General features: G+C 27.6%; 1 protein-coding gene across 1 annotated transcript; it reads right to left on the bottom strand.

Annotated features, from left to right (window-relative positions):
• Window positions 1–1,301: 1,301 nt before the first annotated feature.
• LOC142331508 (cuticle protein 7-like) lies at window positions 1,302–15,543 on the bottom strand. Its single transcript, XM_075377460.1, has 3 exons — window positions 15,271–15,543; window positions 3,238–3,363; window positions 1,302–1,657 (listed from the first exon to the last, which is right to left on the bottom strand). Exons 2-3 carry the CDS (start codon window positions 3,361–3,363, stop codon window positions 1,421–1,423), a joined length of 363 nt encoding a protein of 120 aa, XP_075233575.1. The 5' UTR covers window positions 15,271–15,543; the 3' UTR covers window positions 1,302–1,420.
• Window positions 15,544–17,179: the final 1,636 nt, after the last annotated feature.

The following is a 17,179-nucleotide window of genomic DNA, read 5'->3' as shown; positions in this document are numbered from 1 at the left end:
AGCGCACGCGTACTGGAGCTAGAGCTAAATACAACTGGGTTCGCACTAGTGCCCAGAGGACATTGTTTGAGACTCACTACGTAGAGCCATTCACCCATCGGCACGATTTGTTCCCACCTTGGGTTACGGTTGCGTTTCGTAAGATGTCACAACACCACCGAGTGTAAATGTAAGAAATATCAGTGTAGGTTGTTGTTGTGTAATTGTGTATGTGTGTATGTTGTAATTTATGTAGTGTTCTTGGTGTAGTATATGTGTATAATGTAAAGTGTTCTGCAGCTCATTGTATAGTGGGAAGAAAAGCTGCAGAGGCTAGGCCCGTGGGGACGCCAACCCCCAAAGTCTTAAAGAATAAGACTCCCCTTCGGGGACCGTTGGGTATTGGTAATGTTAAAAAGTACTGATTATAATAGTAATATTTTTAAGAGTATTGTGTACGTCAGAAAGAATTGACAGCACAAACAGGCAACAAGACAACACAAACAGTTCACAAATGAATAGCTCGATACACTTGTAAATAACAATGTATATGTACAAGACGGTTAAGTTGAGTGTACAATGGACCCACTTGAGTGTAGTGGTGATAAATAAACATAGCACAGCCAATGCCTATAAAGAATCTAGCTTCACTCTTAGCTGAATATAACATTAAAAACTGAAAAATACAGGAGTAAGTCTGTGTATTAAGTGATTTGCATAATTTTAAACTATAATTGTTTCAGTGAATTGAAATGAAAGTACTTGCTTTATTATTAATATACTACCTCCTCTAATCGCATGCTGAATTTTAAAATAGTAATTTTTTTGCACAATTATATAAACAATTCTTACGTAATGGAATAAATAGGCTGTTATGTTTTACATAAAAGTTATCTTCATGAGCAATCCTTGTTTCCTGAAAACACTCTTGACTTTGTACTGACTTTTTGAAAAATCACCCTTTTTAAGATCATTACTTTGAGTCTAAGAAAAGAATTAATGATATTCTTACTTCTTCTTCAAGGAGAGATTAGTTTAGGGTTTGCTTTTTTATCACGCAAATAGTTACTTAAAGACCTATTTTATTACTGGTGTTGTAGATAATGTTTAATAATTATGAAGGTTCAATGACAAATGAAGGAAAATCTCAGAATTGAGCATTATATATTTTCCTGATGTATTATTTACAGCATTTTCTTGTGAGATAATATTTAAGGTGTAAATGGTATTAAAAAAAAATGAAACATTTTCTTAATCAACATATATTATACTCATATAATTTTGTAAATTAAGATAGTATAAAAAGTAATACAAAAGACGGATATTTACTTTAATATTAAAAAATTACATTACATTTTACAGGTAATAAATAATAGGCTCTATCATTATATTTTATTATGAAATGTGTGGCACACATTAATTACTGCTAATTCTTATTTTGTTAGTGATCATCTTTATGACCATAAATGTGAGGATGATGTCCTTTACCCTTTTTAACAACCGCATTAAAACCATTATGCTTATCAGCTGTATATTCAACATGTCTTACTGAACCATCTGGTTCTTTAACTGTATATCCACCATGTACTTTATCACCATCTCTGTGCTCCCACTGGCTTTTAACATCTCCTGAGTGCGGGTCATGAACTGAATAATCAAATTTATAATGTGCTTTTGCCTGTAAACGAATAAAAACAAAGAAATATATTAAGTTAGAAAAAAAAGTTCTATATCATAAAATAATATTATGTTATAAATCAAAGTTTTCAGTAGAATAATTTATTTGTTGTAACAAGAGGTTGTTGAATGTATTCCCTGATCATGAACTGACTGATTAATGTGTTTCTAAGCAGAACACAGCGGTTACCATATATCAATTGAATGGCATAAGTCTCAAAAGTTCTGAATTGTATGCACCTGGATAAAAATGAATTGGCTTTATGTAGATGCTTGTTGGATAAACCAAACCTGTTTCTGGCAGATGACAATCATTCAAGGTCTACTGGGGTATGTTTTTAAATATTATTTTAACGTAGATTATGTATAACCAAAATTTCAAAACAAAATTGGATACATACTTGGAAAAAATAGTGTCTGAAAATATTTTTGCACTACTGACAGTTGGTTGGAAATCAGTAAATGTCAACCAATAACTGATCAACTCTGTTTATTTTATAAACATTCTCATATCAACATAACAGAGTTACCTAAAATATGAGTATGTGCCTGCTTCTGTAGTAAATCAGCAGAGGCATTTACTGTGGTTTAGTCTTGAGGTGTCTTCCAGTTATCACAAGTAATTCTTAAATATAACATTTTTAATTATTATAAACATTAAATATAAATAGTATATCGCAAGATGATTTTGCTGGTATATCCCTATATATATAGTACTTATTCACTTTGTGTTCTTATACAAAATGTATTTAATTTCTGTCTTTGATAGCCATGTGCTTATGATAAGTGTGATGACTTTTTTGTTAATTGAGTAATTTATGGAGACTTCAAATACTATAATTAATAATTAATTTTAAACTGTTTCTTGAAGATTGTTTTATTTAAGCTACATTACTTTGTTGTAAGTTGAAATTTATTAAGTAAGAATGCAAAAAAATGTTATTACTAAAAACAGAGACAACAATGTTATTCGCTGCTTTGTAAAGCTATTTGGCTTCTGTCTGTCCCAAAAACATGAATTATTTCTTAGTACAAATTGGTATGTGTACAAAATAGCTAACATTTCAAGAAAGAAGATGTATTACTTTCAGAATCACAACTAGAAGATAAAAAACCCTATTAACAAAATTCTGATTGGAAAAGATGAAAGTTCAAGTGTATACAAATAAATTACAGTGCACAACACTGAAGACTGCATAGAATAAATTGGGTATCATCTGTGCATAACATATAAAGAACAAAATAAGAACTACACACAACATCAGAATTAATCTTTACAAACTACGTAATAGGAAGTGGACACATTTTATAGTATCCACAAAAAGTAGCAGACATAAAGTACAACTCAACACAATTGAAAAATGTTAAATTTACAAAACTGAACAAAAATCAGGTGCTAACTGAACAAATTCAGTATAATAACTGTTATTAGACAGTTATTAACTATTTTAAAATGACAATCATTTTGTACATCTGCAAGACTGATGTGAAAGGTACTGTATCATAATTCTTAAATGATTTTCTATTAGCTTATATTTATACTATTCACTTTTTTAAATTTACCAAAAAATAATTACTTACATGATAATCTACATCATGACCATGATCTCCATGACCTCCTCCTCCTCCTCCATATCCCCCATGATGGCCATACTGAGATGATGCTATTGTAATGAATGCTAACACCATAAAAATCAAACTTAACATCTGAAAAATAAAACGCATTTAAGTAATAATAGTTTATATTTTTGAAGAGCAAAACATGAATGTCAATAATAAGAATTCTTCTGTGTATTTAAAAGTAAAAGTTCTCTTTGAATCTCAGATATTAAGCGAACCATAACTATAATGTAATTTATTGTAATATTCTTCAAAAAAATAAATAACCCTTAAAATTTATATAACTTACCGACCGGTAAAATTTATACTAGTGTATTTGTCAGTCAGCAAAATTTTAATCGAGGTTAATTTCACTAGCAGTTGAATTAACTATTATGTGCACAAGCGCAGTTTTTTTACATTCAGTCATTTTTATTATATCAGTTATGTAATTTCCAAAGATTAATATGTCTGTTTAGTGTAGAGGCTTATTTTGTACACAAATTTTTCAAACATGTGAGAGATGAATGAAATTTTACTATAATATATTTTCTAATAAGAAAATAATATTACCTTTGATTATTAAATCCTATAATATTAGCAGAGTAGAGAATTAAAAGAGCTATTATTGTTAATCATAGAGATTTTTAAAGATGTGGCAGAGTTTCTTGGATGGGCTTTTAATTGGCTTATATAGAAAATCTGTAAGCTAATCTCTCAGACTGGACTCTGTCGACACCATACCTACTAGAACACATAACTTAATTGCATACGTACTGCATCAGTGTTCAGGAATTTAAAAATACCTGACCATGAAAATGTTTAGAGCAATGTAGTTGATTTCAATTTCTTGTTAATGAAAGTAAATCGAGGTGGAAGATCTTATTTAATTTAATGATGAGGCTTGGTTTCACCCAAATTCTTCTGTGAACAATCAAAACATCTGAAAAACAAATCTGGGGAAATCCTCACACTTCCATGAATAATCATAACTGATGTATACTTTCTTGTCAGTGTGTAATATAATAAATTCTTTAGTTTTTAATAAAACTACATACAATAAAGTTTATTGAAACAATCTGTATATAAGTGACAAGTCAAATATACTTTTAGTAGAAAACAAATAAGAATACTGTTTTCACTACCATACGGCAAATAAAATTATATCCATGTTGCAAGAATTTTTTTGTCATTGTTTGAAATAACAAGACTTATGGTTACCAAGCTCTAAATACATTAGACCAACGCATTTTTTTCCTTTGAGGATTTTTAAAAATTGTAGTTTTTTTTTGCAAAATAATCCCATATACTAGACAAATTGAAATTCTAATATTAAAAGTGATATTTCAAACATTATGCAGAAAGTTGTTGTAAATGCCATTGTTTAAATGATAAGGAATTCATATCCAGGTTCTTTCATATTGAATTAATTATATTATATTAACATATTGAATTAATTAATTATAAAAAAAACTGAATAAATACATTCACTCATATCCATCTATACTTGTATACATATACCAGTATTATCTGCATGCATGTAGGTGAATTTTTGTAATTTCGGTCTTATGTTGTGATAAAATAATTGAAATATACACATCAAAATTCAAGTTGTATCCTTTTTTGAAATACTTTGTGCTACAATATTAAATTAAAAACTTATAACTTTTACATCTTTGTTCAAGATTTATAATACCTCAGTTTAATCAATAAAAAAAATATCTGAACTAAGTATGAAATGCTTGAAGTTCTGTTATTTGTTGAATATATAAGATAAGTTGATTTCACTAAAATGAGTTAGAAATTTTGTAATAATTACAAAACAGTTACTTTTGAAGTTATACTTATTTTGGCACGTTAGGAGAAACTGATCAGAGTGTTTTTAAAGCAAGTTATGTAAATTGCGCACGCCGATGTAACACAGATGAAAATTTGCGCAGGCCCAAGTACATCAGTTTGCACGCGCATGCGTCTAGAGTCTAATTCAATCAGTTGTTCAATGCAATAAAGTTTTTAACACGTGTTGTAAACATAACAGATATTGAGTAGTAATAAATAAATGTTTGTATACACGGATTTCTGAAGACGGGTATTATAAACTGTGAATATTGTTGTTCATATTCATAAAACTTTATTTATATTGCAGCGTATATTCATTCATTTATTTTTTTGTGACAATTGTGTATCAAGATTTGAGGTTACATTTATGTAAGCATTATTTTTTATGAGTAAAATTATATTTTTTAATGACAGAAAATAGCATACATCAGATTAATTTTTAATATTGCATAAATAATTTTAAATTAACCAAAAACAAATTTTTTGATAAAATATACTATTATAAAATAAAACTATTTGTATCACGTTTTTCATATCATAAACCGCTGAAGATATGAGGTGGTATGAAAAAACTCGAAGACCATGTTATAAGGTATACTAAAAACCTTTTGCGTTTGTTTTATTTTGTAAAACTTATTTAATTTCACAGATATTTAATGTAAAAAAAAACAATGGTGATAATTTTAATAATGTAATGTTATTTCATTATTCTGGCTTCAAAGGATTAGTAAATGAATGGCAGAACAGTAACTGTAGTATTTAAGCTATTTAAATCATTGAAAATTATTTACGTTTGTTTTCTTTCGTAAAACTGATTTCGTTTTCAATGATTTAAATAGCTTAAATACTATAGTTACTGTTCTGCCTTACATTTACTAACCCTTTGAAGCTAGAATAGTGAAATAACACTACATTATTAAAATTATCACCATTGTTTTTGTTACATTAAATATCTGTGAAAATAAATCAGAAGAAAATATAAATTGTATATCATTATTATTTAGTTTTCTTTATATTGAATCAATTCATTTTTCTTAAGTGTATATTGCAAACAATAATATGTAAATACAGAAAAAAAGGAAAGAAAGTATGGCTTTGTATAAGTAATTGATGTACATATATGTATTATGCTGCTTAATAACCAAAAAAAAAAGAAGAAATTATCATAATTATTTATAAAATTTTTTTTTTACCATAAGCATACAGCAAAAACAGATGTTATTATTAGAATTAAACTAATTTCCGTGTAACACTTTTCCTTTATTTGCCCATTTTGGTATTAGTTAATATTTTTAAATCAACCACACTGTATACATTATAAATGACATAAAAGATTGTTATTGGTTAATTCACGTGAAGCACCAATTATTTTAAAAAATATACCAACTATTCTCGAGATTAATAGACATCATATACCAGTTCAACACAAAAAGGAAATGAAAATTGTTTCCCATTGCCTTCTTTACTAAACCAAATACACAGTTGCTCATTAGCATGCCATTCCGTTGAAATACAAATTTACTCAATTATATGAGTGAACACTTTCATTTCGTTCATTACAATGAAGTATTCTTTAGCATGAACTAAATGACATGAATAAATGTCATGCTTCTTTAGCATGTAAAAATGAGTGAACACTTTCATTTTTTACACCACAGAAATTATGTTTTCTGTTTTTAATTATTATTATTATTACATTTTTTTACCTCAGAAAGGCTTTTATGTGTGTTTGTTTAACAAAGAAGATGAAGTAACAAAATGATATGTGAAAAAGTACCAGGTCCTTAATGGGAACCCACCAGGTTGGTCTAGTGGTGAATTTGTCATTATAAATCAACTGATTTCAAAGTCGAGACTAAAGTCAAGGCAGTTAGTTACTTTTGTACAGATTTGAATACTATTTTGTGGATACCGGTGTTCTTTGGTGGTTGGGTTTCAATTAACCAAACATCTCAGGAATGGTCGACCTGAGACTGTACAAGACTACGCTTTGTTTACTTTCATACACATCATCTTTATTCATCCTCTGAAGTAATACCTTATGGTGGTTCCACAGTCCAACAGAAAAATAAGAAAGATCCTTAATGGGAATTAAACCCAAGACCAATTGATGATGCTTTGTTCCTGTGAGAAATGAAATAGTGCATCATCAGTAGTACTGACATCAATCGATAGTGGATATGCAAAAATACACCTGTCATTAAAAAAATAAATAAATAAAAATTAAAAAACAAGAAAGTTTATCAGGGTAATTACTCAACAAATGTATTTCCCTTGATCAAAATAAATATTTAAAGAAAAAAATAAGTAATGTTAAAATTACCTGAAAATTTGCCTGAAAATTACGTTATAGAATAGAATTTATTTATCTCCTGTTTATCTTACCTCAAGATGGGTAAATACAAATAGGAAAATAATAAAGATATAAAGGAAAGAATTACAAACAAAGAAAACTTATTATAGTTTCTCCAGAATTAAAATATAAACGGTGCAAAGAAGAAAAAGGGTATCTCTATAACTGGGCATATGATAAAAGAAATGTATAAAACTTTGAAAGCACAAAAAAAATTAGACCATAGTAACGACAATAAAAGTTCTGTAGATGAAACTGTTTATGATAGTGTCCTCTCACTTTTGTTATTTTTCATTATGTATGAAGTACATAAGGAGGTGAAGATAAAAACAGAATGATCAGAACCAAGCATGGTCAATGATATTGTAATTTTTTAAGCAAAATTCAAAAGAAGAATAAATAATAAGGAAGGATATAATCCAAAACCACATTATTACAAGAGTGAAAGAAACAGGAAACTGAAAAATGAAAATAAGTGTAGAAAAAAACAAAAAATTATAATAACGCAGTATAAACATAATGGAAGAGGTGATTTTTAAATATGAGGAAAAGGAATGGAAATAGTTAAAAGTTTTAGAAGTATTTAGGATGTGAAAACTTGTTAACAGAATTATAAGTCAGGAAGTTAACACCACAGTATAAATGGTAGGAACCCTCCGGATTGGTCTTAGTGGTTAACGCGTCTTCCCAGATCAGCTGATTTGGAAGTCGAGAGTTACAGTGTTCAAGTCCTAGTAAAGCCAGTTATTTTTACACGGATTTGAATACTAGATCGTGGATACCGGTGTTCTTTGGTGGTTGGGTTTCAATTAACCACACATCTCAGGAATGGTCGAACTGAGAATGTACAAGACTACACTTCATTTACACTCATACATATCATCCTCATTCATCCTCTGAAGAATTATCTAAACGGTAGTTTCCGGAGGCTAAACAGGAAAAAGAAAGAAAGTATAAATGGTAGGACATTATTACAAGTTTTATTATAAGTTCAATACAGAGAAAAAAGCGCTAATGAAGCATAAATGACAATTTTCATGAATTATTTTTATTATTCTAACATATAGTTCAGAAGGTTCAGAAAGTTCTCTTTTTGCAACTACAAAAAGAGATGTAAAATATAAATGACTGACTAGAATGAAGTTTTTAAGACGCATGATGGGACAAATATGAAGGAATCATGTAAAATACATTACAATAAGAACAAAATTAGGATTTAAAGGATTATAAGAGGGAGTTGACCAGGGTAAGCTAACAGTTCCATTTACAAAACAAAAAGAAAGAAATACAGAGCGGAACAGTAGCAAAAGAAATCTTTTATCTAATCTAAGGAAGAAGACTTAGTGGAAGACTAGAAGATGATTAGATTATAAGAAGGAAAGCTTGAAGAGAAGAACAAAAGAAGGAGAAAGTTTTCAAGGACAAAGGAAAGTCAGAATCAGGTGGGAGTCTGTGATCCTAATCTGATAACGAGATTATACTTAAGGTATAACATTTAATAAAATCGATCAAAACAAATAAATAAAATTCTTGATTAATTGAATCTTTGTAACTCATCCTGTATTATTCTCATCACTTGAAAAAATAACAGTTGTTATTCCATGTATGTCGATTATTTTTATATAAAAATGAAACTTATTACTTAATACTTTTAGTGAAATCACCTTTCATTTATTAAAAATTAAAGAAATTTAAACCACTATTTTAAAGTTTAAAAATTATTGTTTGATCATTCAGTCGCATTGAAATGTTTTTTTGTTGAAAATGTTTTAAAGAAAAATATTGCTTTTTCAACTTTAAGAGAATTGGGATTTAAATTTCTTGTACTTTTTTCGGTTCTTTAATAGTTAGAACTTATAAAAAAACCAGCTTCATGGAAGTGGATTCACAAAAATATTAAAGAAGTAAATAAACTTTAATGTTAGTGTAGTTTTTTATTTTTGGTGAAGAAGAAGAAGAATACTATGTAGAACTATAAATTTTGTTTTAAAATTAACAAATCAAAAGAAAGATTTGATTCAGTTTATATTACAGATATTTAATGCAGCCTTTAATTTATGAATTTCAAAGTAAGAATAAGTTACAAAACCAAATTTTAAAAAATGGCGCCTTATTTTAGTCATTCTGTCTGTTAATGACATATCACCAAGATAAATTGTTTGAGCAGACAAATACTACAAAATTAAATTTATAGCTTAATTTCAATGAGTTAAGGTTAATGTAAAAAAAATTATTCAATCAAGAACAAAACAAAGAGACCATTGTTGTAAGACTGAACTATTTTGTTTGTAAATTACCCTAGATTATGTGAGTTTCTTGTATATGGGATAGACAAATATTTATCTACATTAATAAATTTTGACAAGCAATTAATGGATCATTAAAATTTTTTTAGCCGTGCAATTTCTGTTCTTAATGGAGTAACTGATAAACAACAAAAAACAAAAATAGTGAGCTGTTCTTATGTTTATCATTTATTGGTCTTTTTATAATAAAACTGTTGATGATGAACTGTTCCAAGAGTTATAACATTTCCATTTTTCATCTGGAAGGGTCTGCATGTGAACCCTAGCCAGGGTTGAAAATTTTCATGCATTTTTTTTTTACTTGTCATAAAAAAAGAAGAAAAAGATTGCTACACTTGGTCATTGGCCAGTTAGTTACTGATTAAATAAACTGATACAGAGGGATTATTTACAAGTGTTTAATGAAAAATCGTGTTTGCTATTAATCATATGACTTTTAGATACCCGTTATTTAAATTACTCTGTAATATTCCTTCATTGAACATTAATGAACTTATAAAAAAAACTAAAACTTTTATTCTGTTTGGTACATAGTAATACATTATATAAGAAATGTGATCTACCGATAAAATAGGGCATTTTCCCAGAATTTAACTGGATGGATCAAGGGAAACCATGGTAAACTTTAAGAAGAGCAATATCACAAAATACATGATTGATTGTAAAATAAAAAAAAAAAATAATTGTGATTAAATGATTAATAATTAAATAATTTGTGTAATTAATAATTTAAAATATAAATACACAAAATAATAGTAAGATAAATATATGCATGACATTACTAAATACAAAAATTACAACAAAGTAGTTGAAAATTCAGAAGGTGTTAATGAAAAGTATTTGAACACACGTGTACATGTTGAACAAAGATGCAGAAAATTCAGAAAATTTTTAATTATTTAAAAAAAAATTCATTGACACTAATATTATTTCTTTAAAATAAAATCTTGTAATTTAATCTATATAAATAAAAGACAATATTCGTTTTGTGTGTGCCCTAATAACTCAAAAACTACTTAACCGATTTTGTTGAAAATTTCACACTTTATTATTATTTGTCCCAGGAGTGCTTACATTTTATTAGTTTGTTTAACTTTTTTGTCATTGAACAAATGCCAAATATCCTAAGGAGATAAATATCCCTTTACCGCGATGGGAAACACAAGTAACCATATAGGGCAGGTGAAGCTGTGACGGGATTGTTAGTTGTAAATAAATCGTTGAGAAGATGTTTAAATGGTTCATTAATTTATAAATAATGGCAATTTATGCATAATATAAGATCTTTTCTCAAAGGTTTATTAAATATTGTGTCGTTACATGAACCTTTTTTTCATTTTATTATATTTTTTTTCATTTTATCAAATTCTCTCGTTATTAGCAAAATCTTTTTAATTATATTTGCAATATAAAGAATAAATCTAATTTCAGAGTTCCTAGTCATAAACTGATATTAATCAAAAGAAAATGATGTTTTATGGTTATGGTAAACAAACGTAAAATTATATTCAAAATAAATCATTTAAGAAAAATTATTTAGTAAATAAACATTATAAATTAGTGGTCTGTTGAATGATACGTGCCTTTTAAAACTTATTCATTTGATTTCTGTATGTTAAGTTGTTCTAAAACATTAAAAATATTAAAAAGACGTAATGAAAGTATTTTCTATAATGAAAGTATTTTACTTTTTATATAATTTTTTGTTTCTTTTTTGTAAATTTTAAGTTATGTAATATTAGTTATGGGTAAATTATTAATTATAGGTAATGAAATTATAAGTGTTCTTTCATAAAACATTTTAAGTTAATTAAAATTTTTTTTATCTTTATTAACAAACTGGATTACTTTAATGTATGTTATGTTGCAAAAAATATTCTAATCTCAAGATGTCTACAAGGATTAGGTATTACTTACATTTTGAATTATACCTTAACTTGAATATAGATTTAGTTAGAATTACACTGTTTATTTTAGTAAAGATTATTAAATAAATTATTAATAAACTTTTTTAATAAAAATTTTAATTAACAAATAGTTTTTATTTGTAAACTATCTTTATAGAGATTTTAACAGATTTTTTACTTGTAATACTAATTTAATTGGTAAATGATGAGGATAAATAATTTTTACTGTGAATGGAAATTTAAAATAATTGCATGTGTTTAAATTACTAATAATTACATCGTTAATTAACATAATATATATTTAATGAATATTTCACTGGATCACTTAATTATTAAGTGACTAATTTGAGTTAGTAATTTGTTGCTTTCAAAGATCACTTCATTTTGGATGAATTTAGCAACATTTCTGTTACAATTGGGTCATCTAGCATTTTTTAATATATTGTGGGTATATCCAGCATAAACTTGATTTAGCTTAAAATAAATTTAATAAAAGTTTTCCGAATGGAATAAATTCGTATTGATTTCAATAATTACAATATTTTTCCCTGTTTTCAAATTGACAAGCTGGAAAACTGGCTTCTTTAAAATTTACAGGATGAATTAATAATTATAAACATGATTATTTTCCGTGCTATATTTAAAATATTCATACTGGAGTCTTAACCCTAGGGATAAAAAATTAATTTTCGTTAATTATTCAAAAGAAATTCATTACCCCTTTAATCAAATTATACTAGTCAACACAAAATTTGTATGAAACATGATACAAAACTTTTTTCACTAGAATTTGGGTGCTGATTTCAAATATGCTATTGAAATTGTGTTACCATGTAAAGGTTTCATGTAAATCATAAATTTGTAAAATGTTTTTATAATAAACTAATTTTGATCAACTACTGGTTTCAATTATGAATAATTTCTGTAGTTTTACTTTTAAATAATATGCATACTTGCTTAATAAAGAAAAGATAAATTAATATATATACTGTATCATGAGAAGTAGACACGTACAAATGTCTGTATGATAATATAATACAGACATTTGTTGTTGCCTGTTACAGAGCTTAAAAATCTCATTCAGTCCAGCTTCACTTGTCTATACTATGTGTTGTGTTTCACAGAGTTATTAGTGTTTTGCTATATTTTCATCAATTTTTTTTATTCCAAAGGTGATTTTTCTCATTTTAATTTGTTACAACATGGCTTCTGCAAAAGTTCATGGATGTTCAAATCATCCAGACAATTACTGTTAAATCTGTAGTAAATTTACGCCTAAATCTAAAAAAGACTATTACTGAATTGCTAAAAACAGTTTATACATTTTATTTTGATCGTGTACTTAGGGATTAACATAAAATCTGAGTGCCTCATCTTATTTGCATATTGTACTCAGTAACTCTAACTGAACGGTTGAAGAGGAAACAACGAGCTATGCCGTTTGCTGTACCAATGGTTTGGCATGAACCAAAGGATCACTTCACCATCTGCTACTTTTGTATGATAAAGATATTTGGATTTTCATTTAAAATTATAAAATTTATAAAATATGCAGATGTATCCTCAGCTCTAAAGCCGGTACCACACAGAGAGGAATTACTTCTACCTGTACCACCATCTAATTTGACATTGCTTGAAGAACAATCTGAAAATGAAGTAGGTGATATAGAGAATGTTTAAGAATTTCTTTCTGTATCTGATGAGAAATCTCCTCATTTAATTCAATTACATGAACTTAATGATTTAGTTTGTGATTTAAAGTTAAGCAGCAAGTTGAACTTCTGGAGTCTGAACAGCAGTAGTGGAATCTTTTGGTCGAAAAACAAAAGTTATTATGTTTAGAGAACAAAATAAAACTCTTTCAACTTATTTTACTATGAAAAATTCACTGTACACTTGTACTGATGTTGATGGCCTGATGAAAGAGCATTCAGCATACTCCGGAAGAATGGCGTCTTTTTATTGACTCTTCTAAAGTTAACATGAAATCAATTTTATCATGTAATACTAACAAACAGCCATCCATTCCATTAGCTCATATAGTTGACATGAAACAAACATATTAAACTATTCCATCAGTATTAGAAACAGTAACATACGAAGAGCATATGTGGAAAGTTGGCAGTGATCTAAAAGTTGTTGCGTTTCTTCTTGGTTTACAAGGTGGGTTTACAAAATATTATTTTTTTCTTTGTCTTTGGGTAAAAAGTTATTACCAAGTAAAAAAATGACCATTGCGCAGAACTTTGTGGCTGGTGAAAAAAATGTAAAGCATTTATATTAACTGAGAGTGGTAAAATCATACTGCCGCCACTTCACGTAAAACTCGGGCTCGTGAAAAATTTTACAAAGGCACTAGACAAAGAAGGACCAGGATTTAATAATTTAAAAATAAATTTTTCTAATTGGAGTTATGGTAAGCTCAAGGAAGGTATATTTATGGATCTGTAAATCAAGAAACTGTTTAAAGACAAAACTTTTGATGATAAACTTGGCGAATGTGAACTAGCTGCATGGAAGTTCTTCAAAGACATTGTTGGTGGTTTTTTAGGCAATAGAAACGATGAAAGCTATGTTTTTTTGGTTAAAAAACTAAAAAAGTTAAAACTAAAAGATGTAGGATGACATTAAAATTCATTTCCTACACTCCCATGTAGACTTTTTCTCAAAAAATTTGGGCTCTGTCAGTGATGAGGAAGGAGAACGTTTTCATCAAGACATTCTGACCATGGAGTATCGGTAAAGATGATATCCAGGAATGATGGGTGATTAATGTTGGGTTTTGTTCAGAGAAATTGAACAAACATCGTACAAACGAAAAAGTTTATCAACATATTTCAAAAATGAAAGGTAATACAATTCCAATGATTTAAACTTTTAAAGATATTTTCAATGATTTAGACTTTTAGAAGTTGTTATTTTAAAATTGTATTTATGTATTTCAATTTATCTGTATTTGAATAAATAAAAATTTAATTGATTTAATCAAATTTTAAATGAATACACATAAATAATATTTAAAAAAAAATATTGATTGTACAGTAATTATGGATTTATTGATAAATAAATCATATGTATCTAAATAAACGTGACGTATTACACAAATTCTGATAACAGTTTTGAATTCAGCACCCCAAAATTAGATAAAATCACCTTGTACGATTCCAAATACACGAAATTTTTTTTTTGTTGATTAGTGGTATTGTAAAATTGATTAATCTTAAAATTTACAAATATTTTTATATTATTTACAAATATTATTACAAATTACAAAAAAGATATTATTTCTTCTAAATAATACTTTTTTGTTTATTTTAATATATGTTACAAATTAATTCTGATTGTAATTATTAAGTGCTTTATGTTGCTAGAGAATTGAATTTTGGAAAAAAACTTTCTAGACGCATAGATTAAATAAAATTTTAGTTTATTTTTAAATCTGTAAAAATATATTTTGGAATTTTTAATAGAACAGATTAGTTCTCTCTCCCCACCCAGTAAATGTAAATTCTTTTGTAGGAGAAGTTACTCTTCCGATATCAAATAAGTGATAACCGGAAAAATGTAGGATAATTAAGGGGAAGTTAATAAATAAATTTTTAAATATTACCTCGACTAGAAGTGATGAACAAAATAAAAGAGACACTGTCACTCACAAAAAAACACAAAACACAAATAATATTTTATAATATAGTTTTAAAACCAAATACAGTAGGCGTATTATTCTTATCCCGATGCGTACATGCTAGTAGATTTATTGTATTCGGTTGAAATCTCAACGTAAATTACTGACTTATTCCGTCGTCGATATCTATTTATACGTTCTGAGAATTGAATAAAATTTCATCGTTTATCCGAGTAAAAGTATTGAAGCTCGGTTATGTATACCTAAAAGTAGTGGGGGAATACATTAAGCTAAAATACTGTGAAAAATAAGCCCCCGTTTCAATTAATTCGACGTGAAATTTTTTTCCTTCATGTTACATTAAAATACTATTACTGTTACTCTTTTTGCATAATTTCATCATAACAATAACAAAAGAATCGATCAATGTATAACAAAATATTTTAATGCGTTAAAAAATGTATTAATATTTTTCCGTTCAATTCCGTTTGAACATGGTCTAATTTTCGATTATCATTAATAACAATTATATACACAATATTAATGTCGCCTGCCGCCACTGACCGGCTGTCAATTCATGCGTGAAAATAAAAAGAAAAAAACAATGAAAAAACATTTCAAAAAAAAATAATAGTTGTAAAAACACAGGTAAATCGGTTTAAATAATACGTAATCCTTGGTTTTATCAGTGGAATTCATTTTTGTCGATTTGATAATTCTGAACCTCTAATGTGATTTTCGGTACTACAGATCAGAGGAGATCGTGATAAAACATTGATCAGAGTAGCATAAAAAATACATAGTTAATTACAAAATAAAAATAGATGTGATTAAAGTCCGTGATAATTAGTTAAATTAATTACTAAATAAAACAATTCAGAAGGCGTTAATGAAAATTATTTGAGCACATATTTATGAAACATGTTACACTATGTAGAAAATTCAAGGTTTTTTTCTTTTTTAGTTAATATTACGTAATAATCCTTCAACAGAATAATATTTTTTCTAAAGTAGAAATCATTTAATTTTATTTTAAATTAATCGGTGGGAAAACATTTGAAAATATTTCGGTAATTAATTAAAAATTTCAACGAAAGTGTAATTAGGCCCTTTCGTGTCAAGGCAAGTATTATATTGAATTATAAGAAAACAGTTACGCTGTATGTTATGACAGAGGGGAATATTGTTTTTTAATAATAAGCGACTACTATTTTTGGCAAACATTACATTCATGAATATAAACATTTTTAATTTTCTAAACATAGGTCGACATGTTTCATATTTATGGACGCCAAACGATGATCTAACAATCCATTTTTATCTCGTGAAAAATCGTGACTTTTTGAGAAGCCTGAGAGACGATGTTAGACTTACCGCGGGAATACTGGTAAGCGTGATAAAAAATAATTAATAATGAGACAAGCTTAGCGTTTGTTTTATTAAGGCGTTTCAAAAGCAAAACAGTACGGTTTGATTTTGTTGTTAATGAAATCAACTTGAACTTGTAATATAAGAAAACAACCAAAAATTTTGAATTTCAGGTAATAGATTTATTGCAGTTATCATTAATGGGAAATTCTATCCGTTCAATTAGTAACGCGTACCCCTGAAAACCACAACGCAATAAATGTATGTACATAATAACAAAACACTTTGTACGAGTTCATTTTGAAGGATTAAAGAGAGAAGTTATCTACGTAAAACAAGTTTATAAATTATTACGACAATTGCTCTAATAATTTACTGTAGGATCGTGGGCAACAGAGACGTGCTCAATTTACTGTGACAAAAGTAAGTTTTGTTGTTGACAGTTTGTTGGGCTTATTTTATACATGAGAACTGTTACTGCGATTGTCTTACTGGAATTTTGTAGCAACCTAAGTTTGATAGTGTA

Source organism: Lycorma delicatula, chromosome 10 (genome assembly GCF_047948215.1).
Source record: "Lycorma delicatula isolate Av1 chromosome 10, ASM4794821v1, whole genome shotgun sequence".
Lineage (NCBI taxonomy): Eukaryota > Metazoa > Arthropoda > Insecta > Hemiptera > Fulgoridae > Lycorma > Lycorma delicatula.
Note: the sequence above shows the minus strand (reverse complement) of the source record. Positions and strands in the feature narration are given on the sequence as shown.